General features: G+C 47.8%; 1 protein-coding gene across 5 annotated transcripts in view; it reads left to right on the forward strand.

Moving 5' to 3' along the window:
• The first annotated feature begins 8,770 nt into the window (after positions 1 to 8,770).
• Positions 8,771 to 26,103, forward strand: part of LOC108000193 (probable nuclear hormone receptor HR38) — a 41,241-nt gene continuing 23,908 nt past the window's right edge. Inside the window, exon 1 of one of the 5 annotated variants that reach the window (XM_017060407.3) lies at positions 8,771 to 11,190. In XM_017060407.3, the coding sequence (XP_016915896.1) occupies positions 10,929 to 11,190 (262 nt within the window). In that variant the 5' untranslated portion in view covers positions 8,771 to 10,928. Of the gene's footprint in view, positions 11,191 to 12,010; positions 14,813 to 26,103 lie in introns of those variants that run through there. The other 4 variants (XM_017060406.3, XM_017060409.3, XM_062083823.1 and 1 more) reach the window with 4 other exon arrangements.

Consider the following 26,103-nt stretch of genomic DNA (forward strand, 5'->3'; position numbering starts at 1 on the left):
TTCCACCATCACGATTCCTTCCTTTCTCTCCCTCCTTCCCTCCCCTTTTCATTGCTCTCCTCACCACTAACCGCATCGCATCGCCACTAAGCGATCCACGTATACGTATCCACTCGCGAACGTTCGAACAGAAACAGAAGATGCAGCGGTGTGGATGCGAAATCACGGGAAAAGATAACGAGGATACTCGTTAACGAGTTATATAGCGCGGATCAGGGACGAGACGAGACGAGACCAGAGTTGTTTTCCTTACGGCTCGAGAGATCGACTCTCCCACAGGGGAGATGTGTACCTTTTCCATCTTTCTTCCAATGGGTTCGAGTGGAGCGAAAAGGGTGGCGGGTAAGGTTCCGAGTCAGAAAGCATACAACCCATCGGCGACCCCGCGTGTGACCCCACGACTCGCTGTCGGCTCCCTCTATATGGCGTTATAATCGTGACCGCGGTGCCGCCAAACCGGGAAGCTACTGTCTTGGATAGAAAATCGTCGATACGTTGGACGGTCATGAATGTCGAGGAAGCCGTTCGAGATCGTGGATCGGGATGCGTTATGGTTGAAAAGCTCGGGTCGGCCGACGTATCCGCCAGTTTTGTATCCGTAATGAACAATCGATGTCGCGATTTCAATCGGATATTTGTCTTTTTCGAGGATTGGAGAACGATGGCGGTAAACGATACTCGTTCAAGGATGGTTTCTCTTTTCGGTTTCACCGGACCTAATAGATATCGGATACGTTTTTAGATATCGAGAGGATTTCAGAATCGTTTCCCGCCTTTGGAGATTATAAATTCGATTCGAAATAAGTTTTTGGGAAAGAAGCCTCGATGATTATTGACGGTTGATTGAAGTTTGATTCAATAGAAATAAATTGTTGCTAGGAATGTAAAGATTCGTATATAGATACATATCTATATAGATACCGAGGAAATGGAAGAAAAGCAAGAGCTTGTTAACTTGATCACTATAACTTGGCAATATTTAGTATATTTTTCTACAACTGCATTACATATTCGCTTGTTACATTACTTCGTTCTTACATCGTTTCAATAATTAGACAAATTTAATCGCTGTTTTATATATATATATATTTTTTTTTACACATATATTCGCTTAATCTGATCAACATGACATTAGAAAAGCGTCATGTTATCGATCAATCTTTTGACGCGATTTCGTTCCGTGTCAATGTCGCTTGTAAAACGTATAAATATTCGATTCTCATCTCGTCGGCGAATTCGAGATCGTAGTAACTTTCGGTCGAAGCTCGTCCAAGAATGCTCTTGGTCTTCGACGCTCTCTCATTAGCATAGCAACGCGGAAACGCAGCGGTGGATGTACGCACGAAACTCGGGATCGCGTGGTTCTCGCTTCTACGAAGAGGATTCCATGCGCGTGTACTCGCGTCCTTTTGTCTGCGGGCTCGCGGTTTCGAATTGATTATCAGTGACGATAATAAAACGTGGAAATGTGCCGCAACAATGTTAATAACAGCTATCCCCTCGCGTCTCGAAGATGTTGAGCGCGTTTCAAATTCTTGCCAAGAAAGTACCATCTTCTCTACGCGTTTCAGATCTCCATGGTATTCAAAATAATCCTCGAGGAGGAAAATACCTCGATAAGTTATACCGAAGAGGAAGACATCTCTCAAACGACGCAACGAATTTCAGTATTTTATACCGATTTTTTGACCAAGGCGCGCACAATACTCGAACCGAAACGAGTTGAAAATTTGGAATTCGTTTCAGAAGAAGTTCGCCTCGATTCGAATACGCTTCGCCAATCGTTTGTTTTCGATCTGCATTGTTTTTTGCGATTCTAAACGGCAATTCTTCCATTTTTTTTTTCCAAATACAAGAACTAATCGAACTAAACTACCCCTCTTCCTCCTTCTCCTCCTTCTCCTTCCCCCGAAGTTCTATTATTTCTCGAACGTTTTATATATATATATATACCAAAATACAATGCAAATCTTATTTAGCCTGAGCGCGTGAGAAGAGAATAGACCATCGATCGATCATCTCTCTCCAATATAAATTCGTGACCCACATCGGGGAAACTTTTCGAAACGAAGAAGAAGAGAAAGAAGAAAGGGGCATCGCGGTTACTTGGCAATTAAATCATCCTCTAAAAAGTCGTTCCAACGTTCGAGAGAGAGATAGGGAGATAGAAAGAGAGAGAAGATAGAAAGATGGAGGGGGAGGGTGTTGATAGGAAAAAAGAAAGAGAGACACGGACAGATGGTCGCGTGGTAAAAGAGAGAAGGTGAGAAAGGAGTGGGCGCAGGAGAGACGACGAATACATTACGTACGGAGGAGAGAGTCGTTTCGAATCGTGTGCCGGGTCGATCGTCCTCCTCCGTGAAGCCGGCCGCTCGCTTTCCCTTTCACACGCGGCGCTAATCGCCCATCGTTCTCTGATCTATCGGGTGGGAGGAGGAGAAAAAGAGAGAGAGAGAGAGAGAGGAGGGGAAACAGAGAGGAAGAGAAACCTGGAGAGTCCGGGTGAGAGAGGAAGAGGGATAGACAGGAAGAGCAAGAGACATAGAGGAAGGGAAGAGAACAGGTAGACAAGAGAGGAGGAACGATAGCAGAGGATCGGTCCTGGTCCAGGGAGGCGAGAAGCGACGAGCCTGTTCGGGGACGAAAAAGAATCGTCTACCGTGGATGCGTGCAACTTTCTTCGAGCACGCTGTCCGATGAATTACGTAGGCGAGATGCGCAGAGAAATCATAATAAATGTGAAACGAGGAACCGGAGGTAAACCGAGGATGCATGAATTTCGGGCTTAGCGAGAAGAAATATCTTTATTGGTGAAATTTTAAATTCCTTTTTCAATTAACACTAACATCTGTTAACGATTTATACGATGGATTTCATACGTTACGCGATAAGTTTTTGATATTCGATCGTCGTACGAAATTGAAAATCATAAGGGAAAGTGTTACGTGTACACGAGTGTGTGTGTGTGTACGTAAGTACGTACGTACGTTCCAATCGATAAGATTAAACGGTACAGAGATAAGCGCAAAGAATGACGTGTAAATTAATTGAAAAATTGTTGGTATGAATGAAGCAATCAAAGTGAATCAACGCGTCCTAATAGCGGATAACGTTCGATAATCCTACTTTTACATCAGCCTTTGATATAAAATTAGACGGAACCTCAGAATCGGTTGCTCGCAACGAGGGGAATACACAACTGGGAATCGTAGCTGCGATTCAGCATTTTCCGATCGTACAACGAAATACATTTGCGTATAACACGAATCGATTCGACTGGTTTAGCTCCTGTTTCCATTTCTCGCGTTTCCTTGACAGCTCGGGCGCGCGCTCGTTGCGTATGCGTTATACAATGTTCCACGTGCGGTTCCGTTAAAGACTCGACGCCCACGCGATGTGTGTCGTGTAAGGGCTGGGAAACGACGCTGGCGCGGGGAAGTATCGGTGTTGCGGTGAAAATGAAAGTGTGCGGCGTGCACCGTTCTACCATTATTGACCACCGATCGGCTGGGTCGACGCTGGTTGCTTTATTAGCATTTTCATTCATGGGCAAAGAAAGATAGAATTAGCCGTCGATTTATGGCGCGAGGAGGGTCGCGCGTGGAAAAATTACAAGGAGAACGAGTTGTGTGTCCCGTGGTTAACGGACGCGTGTATCGCCGACTACCGACTATCAAACTTAAAAAATGGTCACGTGTCGATTGGATCGCGGTGTACGGGCTCTGTATTTAAGCTCGTGAGCGGCAAAGAAACGAGTCGACGTTTCACCATGGAAACAGCCGGCGCGGCGTTCGCTCGAAGATTCATCGAGCATGCGATTAAAAGAGCTCTGTAATTAGCATTACAGAGGTACACGATATACCGGCGTGTTACCGCAATCGTAAACAAAATATTAGCATTCTAAACGGTGATAAGTTACGCAAAGAGGAGATGTAATTATATTTACACGTTACCATTAACGTAATCAGACGGAGGAATCTATAGCGATATAGATGTGCGCATGCTTTAATCCAATTGTACGTCCACGTTACGATTCTCAACGTAAAGAATCGTGAAGATCGTTTATTATTACGAAATAATTAGAGATTTCTATCCGTCATTTCTTCCATTTTTTTTGCTATCTCCTCTAGGGAAAATCGAATCGTACTATTGCATAATTGTCCTCGATGGACGCGATAGAAAAGTAAACAGAAACGCACGGTATCGCGACACAATTTATTCGACCATTCGACTATATCGCGTTCGTATTTCCCCTCGGTTCGAGAAACGATTTCGTACCCGCACACTCGTTGATCAGACACATCGCATAAATAATAATTATATCGCTGCTGTGCATCGTGGCGTTGAAAAATGTCCCTTAGAAACGAAACGAAAGTACGATCGTTTTTCATCCCGCTCGATCTTCCTTCTTCATCGGTGTTTGGTGAACATAAAAGGTGAACGTTCGTATTCTATAAATAGTGTTATAAACGTGCGTGAACTCTCGTTGCACGAATATCAGCGCGACACTCGACTTTCGTCTTGTAACCCGACGTTACACGCGGCCGGTGTTACGTAATACAGTATGTAAACCTCTCACCCTCGCCCAGGGTCTTCCTGACTACGGGAGAACCCATAACGACAACCGGTTCCTTCTTCTCCTCTCTCTCTCTCTCGCTCTCTTTCTCCTTTTTCCACGCCTCTGTGATCCGCTCGCATCCTTTATTCCCGCGATGGACCGACGAGCGAAACGAGCGCTCTCGAATTCGGGCTTAAGAACACACCGGTTCACCTCCTTGCACGTTCCATGCACGATCCCCAGAAATGTTGACAGAGGAGGCGTTAATGGCGAAATTTATCTCTCACCTGGTAATCCGGCAGGTTAAAGTGAGTCACGTTGTTCTTGCAGAACGTGCATGATTGATTGTAATAGGTGTCTTCCTAGAGCTCGGCGCAATTTATCTTTGGTTCGTTGCCGGGTGAAGTGCAGAAAAGTTCAGGGGTATATCGTTCTATAGAGGGATCTATCGTGATTCGCGGGGAATGTAGAGGAATAAAATATTGATATTACCGGAGGATTTATACGTCTTGATACGAAACATCCTAGGCGAGATAGTGTCCCCGCAAAGATATATTCCATCTACTTTGTTAATTGAGGTCAAACCGCCTCTACCGGTTACGTAACCATAACCGTTTCACCCCGCCGAGTCAAGGGTTAATACGTAACATCGAGCGTCTTAATTCATGCGTAATGCGATGCAATTATAGAAAAACACCGCCATTAAATCAACGTCTAACGTATTAAATTTAAAATCACCATCTCGTCCGTTCGTTGATTCGACAAGAGGGTGATAAACGACCGTCTCAAGGCAAATTATCCATTCCCGGAACACTTGCATGGATGTGTGTGTGCGTTTCTTCCGATTTTTCAAGCAAAAGAGGCGATTTATTATTTATCATAGGCGATTTTCTAAAAAAAGAAACGAAAAAGAAGAAAGAGAGAAAAAAGAGAATATCCTACTCGTCCATCGTCTCGTTCTCATCTATACCTCGTATCGAATAGGTGCATCGTTTCTTCTCGAATTCTTCTCCAAGGAATAATAGGTCTATAACACGGGGTTTTATGCAACCTGGCCGCCATTCGAATCGGGGGAAAAAATTTTTTAATCGATCCGTGATGAGCTTAGACCGCATCGTAACGGGAAGTCTACATTGAGAGTGAAAAGCGATATAAGGGAGGGACGGGACGAGAGAGAGGTTCACTGGCATCCACGGTGCTTTTCCACTGACAGCGCATTATACGGGAGAAAGGTCATCCCACAACCTAATAAAAAATTATGCGCCGTACTGCTCCCAAGCAACGTTATACGGTACAATAATCTTCAGCAGGCGGCACAAAGCGGTGGCGAGCTAATTAAAGAAAATGAGTAAATAATTCGAGTTGACCGAGTGATCGTGAAAACAAGGTGTCGGGAGAAGAAATCGTATTTCTGTTTCGATTAAGAAAGGGAATATACGCAAATAAAACGTTAGATCGTTTTAAATAATCGGGCGGATAGGTTTTCCCACTTCGTCTAAAATTCTAGGAAAGAATCGGAATCAGAGGAGCGGAGAAACGGAGAATCGGACGATCGAAAGTGGCCAGCACGATAAATATTTATGAGTTAATCGAACAACGAGCAGTTCCATCCGATTTCCTTGAAGATTCAACAATTTTGAATCTATCACCCAATTCGACACTGTGCCACTGGAGCGTGCCGAGGCAAACAACTTTTTTTTTTTAATATCTCCTTGTATCTCTTTCTCTTTCATTTTTAATGCAAAGCTAAACTTGTCACAACGTTCAACATACTGTCTCGTGCAGCCAATCGTTTTGATAGTCACGCCGGCCTTCGGCCGAGACGTCTCACCGGAAGATTCCGGTTTGCGGATCGATCGAACGACCTTACCTTCTCCCGGACTATCCTAGATCAGTGCTCGATTTACGGGCAACGAGTGGAAGAGGAAAGCTCTCTTTAAGCTCTCTCACCACGAACGTCTTCATCTTCCAACTATGCATTATGTATAATATAGCATAAACGCGTCTTTATCGTTCGATTGATCTCGGTGACGCGAGATTAACTCGTTTCATCGAGGTAACGGCGAGCCGTAGAATTTTTAAGAAACGGTGGCGAGAAGAATTCGTTTCGAGGACGTTAATCGTGCTTAACCTTGCATGACCCGGCCGCTTATATATTATACTCGATCGATTAATATCCATCTTTCGCCGTTTTATCCGCTTATTAATTAAACGCAGCCTCCCAAAGAGAGCGTGAATATTCTCCGTGAAGCGACAACTCGACGCTGAAATTCCTTGAATTTACTCGGTCAGCTCGGTAGAGGATCGTCGTCGTCGGCTCTCGTTGCGGCTGAATTCTCGCCAAAGGGTCCCCCGTCCGGCGAACCGATCGAACGACCTTATCCTTCTCTCGCGCCCTCTTCCAGATCAGTGCTCGTTTCACAGGTGGCCGACACGATACCGGGTGTTTCGTCACGTGTCGAAGTGAGCTCGTCTTACGGGTGATTAACTGGGGCGACGTCGGCTCGTGCTTACGCCTCCGCTCTGCCACGCGTGCACCAGTCACCGCGGTTGGGGGTAGAGAGACGGCAGAGGACGGGAGGGAGCTGCGGGGGGTAGTAGCTCGAGTGATGCATGAATGAAGGTTGCAGAGGTGGTGGAGTCTCGGTAGTTGAAGAGAGTGGAAACGAGAGCGGGCATTCCTCGACAACGAGGCGGTGAATCGTAGCCCGTAGTCTTTCTTCCTTCCATCCCTCCCTCCTCATCCCCTTCCGTATTTCGTTTACCTCCTCCATTATCCTCCTCCTCCTCCTCCTCCTCCTCCTCCTCCTCCTCTTCCTCCTCTGATCCAGGTCGTTTTCACCCCTAGGTCTACTACGCTACGATCCACTACGCGGATGCGCGGATGCGGGAGGGAGGGATCGTGACGTAGTTTTGCCACCAGAATTCCACCAGATGCATTAATTCCGGCATTATTTCCGGCCGCGTGATCGTCAAGGAACTCGTCGAGGATTCCTGCGATGTGATTTCACGTTTAATCACGCTTCTGCACGTCAATCCCGCGACCCGGTCCATTGACGGGGATAAACGCCGCGTTTCGGATTGACGGGCGGAGGTGAATAATTGCGAATCGTATCGGCCGTAATTAGAGGCCGTTTTACGCTCTCCCGGTGATTTATATCGGTATTTATCCGCGGTGAATCGCGACGGATAAAGGAGGAGAGAGGAGATCGATCGAGGTAACGACGACACTTTCGATTGCCGGTTAACCGAGTAAGATCAAAAGGGTGAAATTGGACGGAACGATAAATAGGGAGGAACGATCTTTGTGGATAAGCTCTCTCGTTTTTTTTAATCGACCTGGTGGAAGTACGCTATGCATTTTGTTCACCATCCTACTATGTTTATATAAAGTATAAATTATCGTTCACTATGGTCGCGTGTAACGCGTTGATACAAAACGAGCAACTCGAACTGCAACTCGTGTATCGATTTCCTTGTTTACGCAGAATTGCTTCATTCCGTAAAAAGCGAATAAAATTTTGTAACGCACGCGCCGCTCGATCGAGCATTAAACGAAGAGAAAAAATTCTTCGATATCCTGATTACATCACGAGAGTTTAACGAGAGTTTTCCTCTTGTTTTTCCGAACCCGAAATATATCAAATTTTTATTATACGTCGAATCGTCTCGAGACGATTAGATGAAAAAAAAAAAAAAAAAAAAAAAAGATGCTGCGACGATTATTCGACGTTGTTCCCTTCGAGTAACAACGAGTGTTGTATTTATAAATCCTCGCATCGCTCCGATAATTTCTCGAGGGTTAATAAACGACATTGCCAATGTTCCATTTCCATCCGTCAGTATCCAAGGTCCGTTTTAACCCGCGTCTCATCGATAATTCATACGAGATCGTCGGTGCCAAGACACGCGTCGCGCGCGACCACTAGCTGAACTCGACATGTGAACGGAAAACGGGCCAGGAGAGCGCCAAACGCGGAAAAGAGACGGCCACGGAAGATGGAAATAAACCCGACGGCTGTGAAGTAGAAGGTGTCGAAACGTAACGAGCTATCGAGGGCGAAGGGTGCAACGGAAACGAGATGTTTCCTCGAGGAAGGAGGGAAAGGAAAAAAGAGAAAGAAAAGGAGAGAGCGAGAGCGAGAGAGAGGGAGAGGGAGAGAGGGAGTGGGAGAAAGAAAGAGAGAGAGAGAGAGAGAGAAAGAGAAAGAAAAGAGGAAGAGAAGAGATGATCCGGTATATAACAGTGTGTTGGATCGGGTCGGGTTAGATTGGGTTGGCTTGCGTGGGGTTAGATATCCGGGTGGAGGGAGATGGTGATCGGTAGGTGGTGTGCTGACGTCATTACAGCGGCATCATCAGCCGCGTGGGCCAATAGGGACGCTCACTCGAGCCAGGTCCATCGATCCGCCGGCTGCTGTCGTGTGTGTGTTTATGACGTCCAAAGGTGACGTCATCGTTAGCGCCGTTCGCCGCCGCCGTCGCTATACACGCTACGGTTTTAATATAGCGGAGGAACGCGCGCGATCCAGACTCAGTTACGCGGCGGCCGGCCACCCGTGCGAGAGCGTATCGCTTTCTTGCAAAACGTGCCCGCGCTGTTTTTCACTTTCTTTCTCTCTCTCTCTTTATCTCTGTCTCCTCGCTATTTCTCTCAGTTCAACTTCCTTTCTCTTTCGTTCTTAACCGCGATCAACGCCGTCACAACACTCGTCGCGGTGTTATTTCTTTCGATCCGCGTCTAAGAAAAGAAAAAAAAAGAAAAAAAGAAAGAAAAAGAAAGAGAAACAGGATTGTGCATCGAGTTTTCGTGTGCAAACGGATCGTGGATAATCGTGAGACAGAGCGTGTCAAGTGCGAGGAAACCAGGGTTTACGTACCCTGAGAAGGAAGGGAGGAAGGAAGAAAGGAAGGAAGGAAGGAAGGAAGGAAGGAAGGAAGGAAGGAAGAAAAAGTGGTGCAGCCAAGGACGTTTGTGTTTGAGTTTCGCGTGACCAACGAAAGAGAGGGAGATTACTGGCGCGTTTCGAACACGCGTGGTTCCGCGTGTTACGGGACTCGGTGTGTCCTCGCGATACGTTCTCCGTCAATCCGACCGGTTGAATCCGTGATTTGGCCAGTAAGAAGAATCTGTTCAGATCTGTTTCGAGGAAGAGAGGGAAGAGTGCACGCCGTGCCGATGCCGAAAGGATTCGTCGACACGATCGACTCGAACGATTTTAATTTCGGGGAACACGACGCGTTGACAGTGATGACAACGATGTCACTGTTCGGGGCGGAGGAACGATAAATTTTGGAAGGAACGCGGGAAAAATATAACAGGATTCTGCATGCGAGAAGTGTTCGAGCTCCTCGGTGGAGTGCTGACCTCCGAAGACGTATTCCGGAAGGATTCGTCTAGCCCTACGACAACGCAGACAGGTCGGTGATGCACGTGTGTCATCCACTTGTTTTCATTGTGTTGTGGGTGAGTTATGTGTGTGCGGCTTTCGACTCACGGATCACGTTATATAGACCAGTAGTACCTGTTCTCTCTCTCTCTCTCTCTTGCCCTCTCGATTGTCGTTTTCATCCACGCAGATAATGATACAGTCGAGGAATTCCACGTTGGCTGATAAATTCACCGAGCTTACGAGCCGTGCTTATTAGAGAATTATCGACTGTCAGTTATCCCCTTTCACTCTCACACCCCGTCGCTCATCATTGTTTTACTCGTTTCACTTTACACACGCTTCTCGCGTACGCTTTTGCTTCACGACCGTTGCTCCGACCCGAATCGCCCGAATCATCGAGAGAGGCTAATCAATCGTAAGCATTGAAGGAATCTATCTTTCGATGGGATTATCGCGCCCAACGGAATAGCACGCTTTGATCATCCATCATCATCGATGTGATATCATCGGGATCATCGTCTGCCCGATTCTCCGCGCTATCCCCGCCCGAGTATTTTCGAGGAGGCGCGGGATCAGCTGTTGTCGCGTCGAAACCACGTGTAACTTTTCCAACTCGCTTTTCCGTTCAACCACGTCCCGATCGTGCACGTGCGCGCTTGCGCAAGCCGTGCCGTGTATACGGAAACGAGAGAATCCGAGGTGACGAGGAAGGAAGGAAGGAAGGAGAAGGCAAGGAGAAGTAAAAAAAAGAAAAAAAAGAAAAGGAAAGTGCGAGAGATCGTTCGCGTTAGGATGATCGCGGTCGTCGAGGTCGTGGTCGATCGTCGTGCGCGCGGCGGGAACGTTTGAAAAGGGTGGAAGGAAAGAAAAGGGAGAGGGACAAGGATCGAGGGGCGGGATCCCCGGTGTATCCGACTGGGTTTGGTGAATGAAACGGATAAAAACGAGGCGCCATAGTGCTGCTGATCGTACGTGCGATGCGTACCGTGGAGGATACAGCCACGGAAGCAGCCGCAGTTGGTGCTGCGACCACTCACCAGCGTGCTACCACCGGCAGGCATCTGGTCGTCGATCAAAATCACGATCGCGATCACGATCAACGAGATCGGTCGACGACGATCCATCTACCGACTACACCGTACCACCCGGTCACCATTGCGGCGGACACCAACAACAATCATGACCATCATCGCAACTTCGAGCATCACGCGGCGCAACGCCACGATCACTGGAACAAGTGTAAGTCATCTAGTAAAAAAAAAAGAAAGCGAAAAGCAAAAAAAAAAAAAAGGAGGGAAAACGTGAAACAAAGACTTCGAGACAGTCCCACAGTTTATAGTTTAACCATTATGCACCATTGTAAGAAAAATTGTACAATGCTCGCTGATGGCTGGCAGGTTGTGGTTAAAAGGTGGTGGTGGTGGTGATGGTGGTGGTGACGGTTGGATGATTGACAATGATTATCGATCGAGGAGATGGATCGACGTGTTCTATTTTATTTCGCGAAGCAATCGATGTTCGCGTTGCTTTGTTCCAAGTTCGTTTGCGTTTTCTCGATTCGATTTTTGTCTTTCCATCGGGGGAGGATAGTTCGATGAGAGACCTTTAGAACTGATCGAATCGATCAGGGATCTAAATACAATGGCGTACGTGCAACGAATTCGCGCGCGTGTACTGTTCTATACTGCTGCTGTTTGGGAAACGAAAAAGGTTAATGGGGATGGCATTAAAGGCGAAGGAACGAGCGAAACGAGGAGATGAGGTGCGAACGATAGAGCGAAGGGACGAATTGCCCCCCCCTAACCGTCTCTTTTCAGCCAATCGATTCGAGTTGCGAGAAGGATCCAGAGGTTGCAGCGCGCTGATTGGTCGTTAACTTTCCTTCAACGGAATCACTTCAGATCGGTTCTTTTCTAAGAAGGAAAAGTTTCAACGACTTTCACACATATACTTTTATCCATCCGACATCGTTTTCCGTTTCGAGTTTCATTTCGAAAAAAAAATCACCACCATCATCGTCATTTCTTCTTCTTTTCTTCTTTTTTTCTTTTTTTCTTTTTTTTTTTTGCCGTGCATCCTCGATATTATTTGGATCCAACGACGGGATTACAAATTTCGAGTGCGGACACAAGGCTCGATCGAGGAGCGAGGTTTGCGCGTTCGATGGGACACTTTACAGGTGTAATCAGCACGTTAAGGTAAATATAGTCTGGCAGTCGGCCGAGTGCAAGGCAGGCGTTTCTTTTCCGCGTACATACTTGGCCCGCACGAGACCTGTCCGCGCAGGAAAGAAGAGAGTACGCGAACGAACAAATATAACCGGCGCGTAGAACGCGAGTGCAGGTGCGGTCGCTGGTTCGGTTGCATTGTGCCGAGTTGTGCCCGGTGGCTGCGCAGTCGAATTGCGAAAACCGATTGTCAGGTTCGCCGAGAGTAACGACCGTGACAATGGTAAATCAACGCTTATGACTTCCGCGCGTTAAATGCTCTCCTGTGCCGCGGCACCGACTTCAAACTCCGCCGTTAAGATATCGATGGACGATCGATTGTCAGCCTGACCGTTATACGTGGGCATGTAATTGCGATGTATATGCAAGGTTCGCGGGGGCGGATGGAGAGGAAAAAAGGAAAAAAAGAAAGAAAATGAACGTGGCTGTAAATCGAGGGGAGTAAAAGTTCGCATCGAGATCGAGAGATCTGATCGATCGAAGTGACGGTCCTTCTTGTTCCGCCTTGTCTCTCTCTCTCTCTCTCTCTCTCTCTCTCTTTCTCTTTCTCACAAGACACAAAGAGAATACCCACCTCGAGAATACTTTGTCCGTGGAAAATGATTGGTTTACGGATAGCCAGTGACACGTGGCACACGGGAATGTATTACGTTAATAGACCTTCGGAATAACGCGATGGTCGCCGTTTCACAGTACAAGTAGTTAGCCGCAATCAGACTCAGACATTAGCGAGACGTGCATCGTCGGCCGTCTGAGCTGGCACGTCCGTAACTACTTAATTCTTTTTAAACGCTCGGCGAGCGCGCAGCGGCGTGTCAATCTTTCCACGTTATCCCATCCTATATATAATCGACGATGAAATCTTCGCTCGATTATAAAACCTGTAAAAGCGATACGTAATTTATTTTATTACGAATAATTATCATATCGGTGATTCGTAACGCGGATCTACACGGGTGCACGCTTCGATCGCGAGTTATAAGGGTAATATATCGACGATTTAATGCCATCTCGTTAAAACTTTAACCCATTAAAAAAGCACGTATATACGTTCGTACATTCGAATTCGTGGATTAACGAAAATATCTTGGTATCGTGCGCGGATTTCTCGGAAACTGGATTTTAATTCTTACATTCTGACCGATCTACGTAGAATAATCCGCGTGTCCGATTTAACGACAGGAGCGAGTATACGGGAAATGAAGCTTAACGATTCGAGTCGATCGTCAAAATGGTTAAATGACGAAGTGAAAATAATCGGGATTGTTCGTAGAATCGTAAAATTGGATAGTATTTTGACGGCGAGTGCCCGTGGAACGGACAGCGCTTCCTAGAGGCCAATTGCATTGTTTTACTGGGCAAACTAAATATACGTGCGAGGCAGGCGATCCGCGGCTGCTTGGCCGGGACACAAAGGCGAGCAAAGAGACGACGAGGACTCCGTGCGTCACGTGCCGTTACACTTTTCACGTTTTCACCGTGTCGGAACGATGAACGGGGAACGACGATTCACCGCGACGCAACCACGTCTAACACGGCCCTCCGCCAATGTAAATTTTAAGGCTACACGCGTTTTCGACGCCATCCTCGAAATCGTGAATCATCCTGTCGGTTAAAATGTGCGCGGCATCGTACGACGATCGTACGACGCGTGAACTACGAACACGCACGGATTTACACGTTCACATTCGTTTCATTCAGAACACCTCGCCGTTTCCTTTTTCTCTTCTTTTATTTCTCCTCGCCTTTCTCTCGACGAGTTTCAACGAGGGTGAATCGCGATCCCGTACGATTTCGTGGGAACACGAGGGAGGGGGAGGGGGTCGCGAGACGCACGCATAGAGGCGTGGAACGGCGAGGAGGTTCATCGCGACGACAGGTTGGCCGAGATTGGCAACGAGGCCCATGATTGCGGCTTTGCGTTTTTCATGAGACTGCGGTTACCACGCGTAGGCGGGGAATAGGCTGTTGTTTCCGGGGCGAGACACGCGATCGGGAAGCGAGCTCAGCTTGGTCGAGGGGGCAGCGAGGGAGCGAGGGCTGAAAAGGCGCGGGGCTGGTAGACGGAGGCGACGATTCATATTGCATAAATGTTACGCCGCCTCTTCAATTATGTAACGGTTCCTGACTCGACGCGACTCCTCGCCGCGAAAACTTTCATCGAGCGTGCAAGGAACGCTGGTTTTCATCGGGAAAGGGGAAGAAGCTGTACGGTGATAATTATAATTAATCGAAACCGATACCGAAGTCGATAAACGTTGATCGAGCAGCTCGTGGTAATTTAACGTTGCGTAACGTCCAATTATACGCTCATCACGAGCATACGATGGATGAAAACGCGAGACGGAAAACTCGAGGAGAGGGGGAAGAGCGTATAAAATCGAACGATCGACAGAAAATATCTATCGATACGCGTACGTTATATCTACTTTGCATACGCGTTTCTCCTTGCGTTCTACTTGGGGGCCAGTAGAGCTCGAGCTCGCGAGCCGATGCAAAACGTGTTCGCTCTCCGGGAGAAAGAGAGAGATTTACTCGAGCCGGGCGTAATGAGATTGTGACTGTGCGTAACGAGTCTCGAGAATCGATAAGTGACGTTGACGCATATGAACCCGCGTGCCAACAGTGAAAGGGTCAGTAGTCGGACAGTAGGCGCTATAAATACCGGGAGGACTCGATTCGTCGTGTTTTAGCACGGTCGTGATTAACGACGGATCGATAGAGATCGGGGCGTCGCTTCGAAATCCTAAACAGGGGCACGAGAAAAAGAAAGAGGCTCGGAGGTTGAGAGGAGGCTTGGCGGAGAAAATGAAAAGAAAGGAAGAAACGGGTAATCGAGGAGTCGTATGCGACGTGCGCAACGCGTCGGTCGGTTTGACGAGGCTGCTGTCGGCCGCATGCCCGACAAGTTTATGGTAATTCGGGCGAACCGAGTAAAAATGTGTAACGCGACCGGCTGACGCGCGGCCTTGTTTCACCTGAAATAGATTTCACCGCGCGGAAACGTATTCCGCGCGAGTTTTGACGCCGTTTCGAGCGCCAGCCTAATAATTTCTCTCCTCGCTCGAGCGCGTCGATCGATCGAGGTTCGAAAAAAGAAACAAAGAAAGAAAGAAAGAAAAGAAAAAAGAAAAAATATTCACGTCGACGAGACTCGTCGTAATCGCGTTTTCGTTTTGCTCCGAATTTATCATTCCATCTTCGTCATTGGACGACGAGCGCAACGCGATTAAAATTTCGCGTAAATCTTGATCGATCGATCGTTTCCTCGATCGTTTCCGACGAGGATAGAAGAGCGCGTTACGCGATTCGCAATAATACCCATTCCCACCGATCTCGCGCGTTTCTCGCTAAAGAACGCGCGTCAGTGTGACCGCGTGCTACGCTTTTTACATGCACGTAAAAACGCGCGTCCCGAGAATCCCACCTATACCGAGTTTAGATCAATTACGTCACGCGGACGCAATCGGTCCTCCGAGATTTGCATAGACGAGTGTCTTTTTTTTTTTAATCGATCAGAGCCGCGAGAACGGAGGCGCTCGTTCCCACCCGTGAAAGAAATACATAACGACGCGGATAGAGAGAGATGCGCGAGTATTCCCTCGCGGTGGCCAGCTAGTTTCATTCAAACTTGACGCAAACGACTCCTTGTTGCCGCGCAAACTCCGTGGCGTCGCGACGCTGCTGCTCTCCCTCTCTCTCTCTCTCTCTCTCTCTCTCTCTCTCCTCCTTCTCCCCTCCCCTTCCCTCCCTGCTCCACCCCGCTATTCTAACTCTGACGTCACTACGCCGCCCCCGTCCGTCATCGACCGACCGAGCGACCAGCATTACGACGTCACACGTACCGCCAAGGACGACTCTATTTCGGGCGTTATGCATTGCCGTCCTCGTCGCCGTCTTCGCCACCACCTTCTTCGACGTTGTCGTCGTCGTCGTTGGCGACCGTGGTGCCGTCGATATTACGCGTTGCCGCGTTTTCGCCTCCGGTCACGAGATTCGCCCGAGTTTTCAGCGTCACGACTCGGAGCTCGAACGCCACGACCACGCGACGCGGATCCGTCGCGAAATTCGTCGTCACCGAACTCTCCTATCCTAGGCTGGCAACGATGACGCGGTGAGCGGCAACACTCGCCCCGGCTCTCGACCAAGTTTCGAGTGTTTACGAAAGTTTGGAATGTGCCTTCGCCGAATGAACCCGTTCCTCGAGCCTTCTACTCGTGCATCACGGAACCAGCCTCGCGTCGATCCTTTCCTCCTCGTCACTTGGTCGTCGTCGTCACAACCGATGTTCTCTTTCTTCGAAATGAGGTAACTTTCAATCGATTCCGTCTCTCCCTTGTTTCGTTTCCTTTCCTTTCCTTTCTCGCTATCGATTCCGAGAAACGGTCTTCCCCACGCGCGTTCAACGACGCGCGATCACCGCGAAGATCTCGTTCGAGAGTGTTGCAGCTTCGAACATGATCATCGACGATACCGTAACGTATGAATGAGAGATTCTCTGAGTCATCGCACGATGAACAGATACGTAACGACGACGCGTTTATATACGAATTCGCGTACCTCGATCGAGGGTCTATCTCCTTGTCTCTTTCGCACTTCTCCGCGGTATCTCCAAACGAATTGCCATCGAACGATACGCTATGTCCCTCGAATGTTCTCGTTCCGAAATTCCTTGGAACTGGATGGAATCAGGGATCAGTGACCATACGCGTGAAACGTATTGCGAAAAGCCCGCGACCTTGAAATTGGCGCGTCACGTGGCGTAGGTAATTTTTGCGGAGGTGTCACGGTCGCGGCGTGGTCGCGCAATCGTTTCCGGGAAAAGCGGCGAAAAGCGGGAGGGAAGGAGAGGAGGGGCCGGTCATGTGTGATGGTGGCTGCTCGCTCGCGTAATAGTTAGTCGCGTGGCTAAATTTAATGCGCGCGAACGCGCCGTTGCTCGGGGATTATAGAGCGCGTCCCTCGAACAGTTTCGGTTCCGCGTGACGTCGTCGTCCCGCGGAAAAGCGGCGAGGGACGGGGTGGGGGCGAGCGGTTGCGGCTCCTCCGTGCCAAAACGGAGAGCCGTGACGACGCATCGCGAGCGTGCTTTGACGCGAGCTTTTTGCATCCTCGCTTCGTAACGTAAATATCGCGGTACGACGATGCCAATCTTTGGTGAATGACCGATCGGCCAGAGAGAAAAAAAAAAAAAAAAGAGAGAAAGACTTTGCTCGATCCTCTGGTCGAGGGAGTTTTGTCGAGTCGGTGGGCGGGAGCGAGGGTCGAGGAAGGAAATAATCGCGTTGATTCGAGGGATTTAGTGGACGGTGTGGTATTTCGAGGATGTTGCTCGAGTGGGTATTAAGCGTGGAGTTTTACAGTTAAATTCGAGGGCGATGGTAAATTTGGAAATTAGAAATATGGTAGGATTAAGCGTGTTTGGGAGTATCGAGTGGGCGTGCGAAAGCTTCGTTAATTGGGAGGGGGGAAAGATCAGGTGGACGATTAATTTTTCGACGAAAAAGAAAAAAAATTCGTTTGATCGTCATTTGTGTCATTTCTTCCTTCACTTTCTCGTAAATATAACGGCACTTTTATCCGCCTCGAAGTTTCTGTATGATGTCATCAAATAGAAATGTAAAAGTTGTCAAGGAGAAAAGAGGATGGAGGATCGCTATTCTCGGTCGGAACGGGTTACCACGTGTTTCACCGACGTGCGTGTTAAAATTTGCACGTTGCAGCGGGGGTCGTTCCCAAAGTGGAAGAAAAGGAAAAAAAGAAAAGAAAAAAGATGTTCGATCTGAATCTTGTTGGAACGGATCGGAAAATCGAACTATCGAGACGCGTGTTAGCTAGTTGGTGCCACTGGCGAGGCGGTGTTGTATTGATTCAACGCAGTAATCTGTTCGGCTTAACGAACGTGCAAATCGAATATTTTCCGTGGGCGGAAAACCGGAGACGGATATATTTTAGAAGCGAAGTTTGACGAGGTTTCAGTAGTGAATGAAACGCACACTTGGTCCGACCATTGCAAGAATATTCTCCTCGAGGACAGTGACGATATTTATTTTTCATTTGCATCAATTTCCTCGGTCGACAAAGCGGTCCGCTTGCATTTGCCGGGTATCGTATCGGGACAATCTTTTCCTTTTCTTTTCCATTTAAACATTTAAATCTTCAACTTTTTATTACTTAAGTCCATAAGAAGCAATAAGTTAATCCATCCACTTTCCGCCGTGCATAGACGACGTGTCATTTAATTTTTATGCAAGAAAGCTGTCGTCCTCTTGCCGTGACCTCGCCGGGGAATGCTTTGGACAGTTATATGAAACGTTGTCGATTATCCGCTGTCGATACCGCTAATAAATTCTTACGCTATTCTATTCTGTCTCCCACCGCTGATTTATAGTCCCCCACGTCCTAGGGAACTATTGCGTCACCAATGCCTCGAAACTTAACTCATTAACTCACTAACAACACGGTGACGCATGAATAATCGTCTTTCGAACTTTATTCAAGCACGTGAGGAGGGATATCGAGCATCGAACATGTATAATCACGAGAAGTGGAGAGCGAGCCGTGCGTGCATTCCGCGGAAGAAGTCAAGGACAACGGTGGAGGCAACGTTGTAACAAGCCACTGATCTTTAAACGGGTTTTATCGAACGATCTGAAAAACGCTCTCCCCGCGTCAACTCGCAACAAATTCCTCGTCTCGAACGAAGAAAACAGTTAACCGTTCCATCCGCCGCGAAAACCTTCGCGAGCTTCCTTCCGAACTTTCGCGACTCGAGCTTCTATTTTCGAATCGAATACACGATTCTCGAAATAAACTTCTCTCCGGATGATGATCGGTGGCGGAGGATCGTTGGAATGGATTGGAGGAGGGGGGGGGGGGCGATGAAACCGCGTCGGATATCGAGAACACCTGGAGACCCGTTTCAAAAACAGCGGCAAAGCAAAGGGCGGGAATCGGGGCACCCGGTTTTCCGCCCCTGAACGAGACAAGGGGAGGACGTCGATCGATGAACGGAACTGCGGTACAACAATGACGTCACCAACGACGTCGCAGTATGACGTCACTGGTTGAGAGGGAGGCCAGGGGGGGTCTTTGCGATCGAGGCGATGATGGGGAGGATGGGTCGGATGGAGGGTGGAAAGCAGCTGTGTTAGGGGGAGGCGCGCCGTGGTGGGGGATGAAGTTTCTCGTATGGTTGTGTGTTGACGACCTACACCCGGCTTGCGAGCGTGGTCGTCCGTGTTCGTGTGCAACCGAGTCCGTTTAACGGGGGCGAGCAAGGCCGTCGATTAAAGAGGATAGACCGGTGCGATATTGAGCGTCGAATTTTAACAGGTGGAAGGTGGATGGGACGATTTCGTACGAGCAGTAAACCGACTCTTTTCGCCTCCCCTTCGATTATACTTTTCCTCGCTCATCGACTCATCGATCATTTATTTCTTTTTATCGCGCGATAACAATAGAAATCGCGTAAAGACGATCGAGATTCGGAAGGAACGCATAACGTTAACGAATCGGGATCTCTCGCGAGAAAATTTAGAGATAGAATTCATAGAAGTAAATTCGTCTTTTCGGGTGAAAAAAGAAGCGATTTCCGATTCTTTCGCAATGGATCGCGGTTGAACCCGGCCCCCGTGTCGATGCGGCTTATCAGATGTGTTGTCGTTCCGTTTTCCAGCTCGTGATCCGACGTCGAGCGTGTGTGTCTGCCCGCGCTTGATTCGCCCGACCGACTTTGATCAGATAAATTTCGTGGAATCGCGCTACGTGTCCCAATTTGCGGGGCGCGCGCCGTTTTCTGCTTTCCTCCACGGTTTCGCCTTCCGCGGCCGCGCGCCCGCCAACCGTATCTTTCTCGTGAATCTGTGCTCCTCGGCCTTCCGTAAGCCGAGTGCTTGTCCAACAACGATAAATTAGCATGGACGATAAAGAAGAGGGGAGGGGAAGGAACGCATCGAAGAAAAAAAAAGATAGGGCAATGAGTTCAACCGGAGATTAATGACGCACTGCTGCTCTCCAAGGTGATTCGCAACTAGTTTTTGAGTAATCGTAAATCGTGCATCTATTATAATCTCGCTCGCTTGTGTAATCTCTCGTGTAAAGTAACACTTGAAGTAATTTTACAGAGTGCCTTCTCTCTCGACTCTCTATTAATTCATCCATGCACGACGTATGTGAACATCGATCCGTAGATCCTTGGCAAATTTTTCGATAGAGAGAGAGAGGGAGAGAAGGAAAATTACAATGGATGGGAACGATCGACGACGTTTCTCTCTTAATCCGTAATTTCAACCATGTTCGGACGTAACGCACAATTTGCAAACATTAACATTAAAGACGAGTACTGTTCAAGGTAGCAAAGTCGCTGGTACCGGCTGGCAACCACCGCAAGTGGTTGCAGCAGGTTGCAGCCGATGCACCTTGTTCGGTCTTCGTTGCGTCGCCGTATGAAAATCCGATTGGCCGAGCGAGGGAGAGGCACGAATTGGCTTTACGAGCTCGCCGGCCTTGAGGCCTCGAGGCCCAACGGGGTCTCGATCCGTCCTGAGTCGGTCACAGTCGTTCGGTATGCGGACCTCGATCTAAGCGACTAAATCACTCGTTTGCTCGTTGCACGCTACGCCACTCGTGTACGAACGATTCCTCTTACCGGTACGTCTTCCTCGCGGCATCCACGCTTGTTACCTTCCAGCCTTCGGGATTCCTTCCATCGTTCGCGTATGATCCCTGTGCCAGCGTCTTCCTCGCGACCACATGTAAATTGGCTTGCTCGGTTGCATGTCGATACGAAAGGTAGCGAAAGGTAGTGAATGAGTACGCGGGGAAATGTAGATAGGGAAGAAATTGCACGAACGTGGAACGTTCGATGCGAGGCAACGTGAATTCTCCGTGAAAACGCTACGGAATCGCTTTCGATCCTTCTTTTCTTTTCTTTTTTTCTTCTTGGCATTGACTCTCACTCAACGTGCCTCGCAATGATACGTGCTTTATTATATTAATATTCGTTATATGCCGATTCGAATTGGTCAAGTACAGTGGAGCGAGAACAAGTGTAAAATTGTTCCACGATACAATCTGTCGGCGCGTAGCCGGCAAGATGAATGAAAAGAAAGCCGGGGTCGCGGATAGGCAGACGGACTAACATTTGAATGAAAGCTAATTTCAATTTGACTGTTCTTGGCTCATTTATGAACGGGAATCGTGCAACGTTCTATTTTAGAAGAAAAAAGAAAAAACAACGAGGCTGACCTTTGCCTCCCTTCCATCTATCGAATAGAATTATTTCCATGATATCTCGTTCGTATATATATATATCCAACCGTTTGATCCAACGCAATCGACGTTATCGATTTATTAAATTATTATGATAAATTTATTATGATAAATTATCATTGATATCATTCGCATTATCAAGCGATAAAACACAACTTTCACTATCGTACAATCACTCGTAGCTATCGATTCCTTTGAATTTATAACTTCCTAGTGAAGTACAATCATCCATCAAGTATCCACTTTACGCGCATAGTTGGTTTACGCTCCACAGTCGGACATGTTTGTACAGGTTTGTGTTGAGGAACGCGATTCTTTGCCAATAATAATCCACCGACACGACCAGTTTCCATCGCGAAGATTATCGCGGCGCGGTTTTCATCGATGATTTATGCACGCCATTTCGATCGGATCGGACGTTCGTGTTTACATCCAATTACACTCCAGTGGATGCTCCCGCCCCGAAGCCAAGCATTATCCATCGGCATTGCGCATCTGTCGAGCTCAGGGTGAAATGATTAACACTTGCCACCAACTTGGGGATATCAGTTTCGATCGTTAACCCAGTGATCCAAGTGTAATTAGATCCACGATCGACGATCCATTACCGCCCCACTCGTTCAACTCGTCGCTCCGCTCTTTCCGATTAACCAACCAACGCAAAAGAAGGTTGCGCTCGGGCGTTGCGCTCGCCCGGTGTGGGTGGCACGCAATGTCAACCGGTTATACGGTTTTCCGCAGAAGCGGCAACTTAATTAATTTACGCTGCCTCATAATCGATCCCCGTAATTACGTGTAAGCGTAATTAATTAATTTACGTCGATAGGAAAAATGTTGGCGTCGCGTCACTTCCTGTTATCGAACACCTGTTATTATCCACACCGCCAGTTAGCCATAGGAATCGTGGGCGTAGTTCCTTCCGGCGAGATATGTAATTCTCTCTCGAATTCTTCCCCTTCCTCTTATTCGCAAAACAGACAAAGAAGCGTACGTCTTAACGCAGCAACTCTCCACCCGCTCCCGATATCTCTCCGCTCCAATTTCCATCGAGTAGAAAGCAAACTGTTCCGTCTTTGCTTTATTCGATTTCACGTCTAAATCGTCCCGTCCTGATAATCGCCAGGCCGATAATAAAGCGGTTAATATCCGTTAATTACGGCGGCTCGTGTCCGTTTATCGTGCCCAATTAGGTTCCGCAAGAGGCGATCGCAGCTTTTCTCCCTAGGCGGTGCCCTATCAACGAGAGATCGTATCCCCGGTTTCGGGGTCACGGAACCTGCAGCTCGTTTCCGACTACGGTATGGGTGTCGCGTATTGCCCGCTCTGGCGCATACCAACCAGAGAGATCCTATCTAGCGCGTTGTCGCGCCGGCACGCACGCACACGTGCACGCTACCGCACGCCGCCACACGCTTGTCCCCGTCCCGCGCCGCCTGTCTTTCCTTCTCTCCACTTCTCCCCCTTTTTTTCCTTTCTTCTTTTTTTCTTTTTTTCCTTCCTCTCCTTTCTCTTACCGCCACCGCGTTGCCGTTCCGCCGTGGGGACACGGATCGCTAGCAGGGGGATCACCGACAGTGGAGAAATTTCAAGGAGAAATCGAAATCGACAGGGAATCGACCCCGAATCCTGCTCTATCCGATAACGGATTTCCTTAGGAGGATTGGATCAGTTGGGTGGATACGCGGGTGGATAGGGAACGAGTTGTCTTTGGTTTTTTTTTTTTTTTTTTTTACGAGCGAAAAGCGAAATTTACGAACGCTCAATCGAAGTTAAGAGTCTGTTACCAATCCAAAGAAGTTGGGAGTCTATAATTGTTGCGAATGAACGATTGGGATAAGGAGTGGCGCGATGGATCAGTGACGAGAGTCGATTACTTTGAGTTATCGCGCTTCGGTAATACAGATGATTCTTCTAGTTTCTTAGGAATAAATTTTCATTTGGATGCAAGTATTTTCCCTCGGCTCTTGCTTTAATTGTAATTATTATTCAGGAGTAAGTTATCGGGTTGCTACAAATAGATTCGTTCGACAATCTCTATAATTAATCGAGCAGGTTCCCTCGTATGGATCGCGTATGGATTTTCACGTTCGAGGCCTAACCAGAGTGGGAGGCGGAAGACGAGGAGTACCACGCAATTTCTCCACGCTTAAGAGGCTACGATTCTATCTGTGTGTAGCGAGCCTTTGAAAATCGTGCCAACGATTTAACAATTTTCCACTCGGATTGTGTCGGGATCGGTTGGAAGGAAATGAATGCAAAATTGGATCGTCCTGCGAGAATCGAGCACGTGGGGAACTCGTTCGACGTCCATGTTGAGAAACTGCTTTGAGAAGACGGAAAAAAAAAAAAAAGAAGAAGAAGAGAAAAGAAATGACCCATCGAGTCGATCCAATGCGTATTAACACGTCGGAGGAAACACGGGGCAACAGGTTCCCTCCTCCTCCCCCCTTCCTCCCCTGGTTACTGGTTGGTTTTCTTCATTAACGTTAATGCCAGGTTGCAGCTGATTAATGAGGCTAATAACTCGTGTCGACTTACGTGAGTGACGCATTATATTTCGCGAAATTGTTTGACAGGTGGCACGTTTCTTAATTCACATTGATTCCCTTGATTAATGACCGGTATAATTCACTCGAACTCGGTGCAGTGTTAGCCGCTCGGCTCGCGCTGAATATTAAGAAATCTGACGCTCCCTCTTCGTACCCTGCTCTGAATCTCTCCAACGAATCTCTCGAGCTAAATATTAGATCGTTGAATGAGTCGTGACGGCATCCATTGATAACTGCCTCGTTTCAATTGCCCCTATCGATCGATTATATCCCTCGTGGATAACGGGAACGGAATCCGTTCTTCTCGTCCCTCAACTGTTCACCCTATTTAAACGTGACTATTTAAAGGTGTCCTTTTCGAACGTTTCGTCGATTCGACGTTTCTTCCCCTCCTCCCCTCCTTTTCCTTTTCGCGCGAGAATAGTCGATCTATTTATCATTTCATCCCCTTGCTCGTATTTTAGGATGTAGGCGGGCGAAAATATGCGCGCCGTCCCGTCTTCGTTTCTTTTTCCCTTCTTTCTTTCTTCTTTCTTTTTTCTTCTTTTTCTTTTCCTTTTTTCCGCGCTCCCAACAACAAACCAGCTCGTCGATCGATTTTTCTCGTCGAACAACGCGCAAGGACGATGATCACACGAAGACGATTACCTAATAGTTGTATCACCTGGCTGCAAACGCTCGTCCTTCACCTTCAACCATTTCACTATACCCGCGTATCTCGCAACGGCCCACCACCGAGTTTCACCATCGATTTTCGTCGTCACTTCTCGCACAACCTTCTCCAAGGGCGTTCGAACCTCCACCCCCACGTTCACAGCTCTCCACTCTGTCTTTCCAACCATTTCTTCTCCCTTGATCTACTCGTTTCGTTGTACGCGCGCCATCTTCGGGGATTCTTTGCCGGTATTATTTTTGAAATCGCGAAATCGAAATTGATGGAGCGAATCAGACAGAGATAGAGAAAGAATGGAGAAAGAACAGGGGATATTCCTCGTCGTATCGTCGAATCGAGCGCGTACGCTCGAGCGTTTTTAAAAGTGGACAGAGTCCGGCGGAGTTCTGCTCTTCGTCTAAATTTACTCGTGGCAATTACACGGATTGTAACCGGTTCCGACTTGTTCGTCGCGCTCACACGAAGCCTCGTTGCGTTCCCTTTCAGCCTCTCTTGCCGAAATTTCACCCTTTCAATATCCCCAAGTTTTTCCAAAGTAATAAATAAGCAGTGCCAGTCTCGTCCCCTTATTCTATCTTTTATACCGTGTTTTGTTCGAATATAAAACAGAGCGAAATATTTTTTTATGCTTGGAAATTCAACATTTATTACACGCTACGCGAATATTAACGTTTTAAGGAGCGCGTAATTAAATGCACCGCCGCGTTAATAATCGTCCGTGCGCGAGATAGCGATGAGAGGACGGTAAAAACTTTCGAACGGAGGACGATGACTGTGACATCAACCGCGTGATGCGAAACGATAGTAAGCGAGTTTGATTAGACGAGAATTGGAGATGAATTCACGTTGATGTAATTAATCGACTGGCAAGAAGAAAGGGATCACGCCCGATCCACGAGGAGAGCTATTCGAAAAATTCTATAATAGGAACTGGTTGGAAAAAGTATATATAAATACATAGATGAAAAGTTCGAGGCTCTCACGCTTTATCGGCGTTACTTGCCTGCCTGCCCACGTGTGCCGGATTTCGTAATGAAATTGCGGCCGCGACTATAATTTGCCCGGCGATGCTCGAGCGTTTATCTGTTCGCATTCATCGCGTTACAATCGTGTCAGATGAGTTCAAACCGCGGTCAGACTGTCTGCATTGTGCCGGGCGATGACTATCTTTTGAGTCGAGCCGTTCCAGTGCCAAAGGAATCGGTGTGCACTTTGTTGCGAGCGATGCGAAACCAATGGGAATTCGTCGTCCCATACGATAAAAGGTCTTTCTGTCGGCGATAAATCGTTTCTAAAAATCGATCCGCACGCTCGTATCGATCCAAACCTCGAACATCGAAGATGTGTAAGCAACAGGGGAATGATAAAGAGTGGAAAGCGTTTATTTCTCCACTCGCATCATTAAGACGCATTTCGAATTTCTTAATAA

The sequence above is a fragment of the Apis cerana genome, linkage group LG13 (assembly GCF_029169275.1).
Source record: "Apis cerana isolate GH-2021 linkage group LG13, AcerK_1.0, whole genome shotgun sequence".
Taxonomy (NCBI): domain Eukaryota; kingdom Metazoa; phylum Arthropoda; class Insecta; order Hymenoptera; family Apidae; genus Apis; species Apis cerana.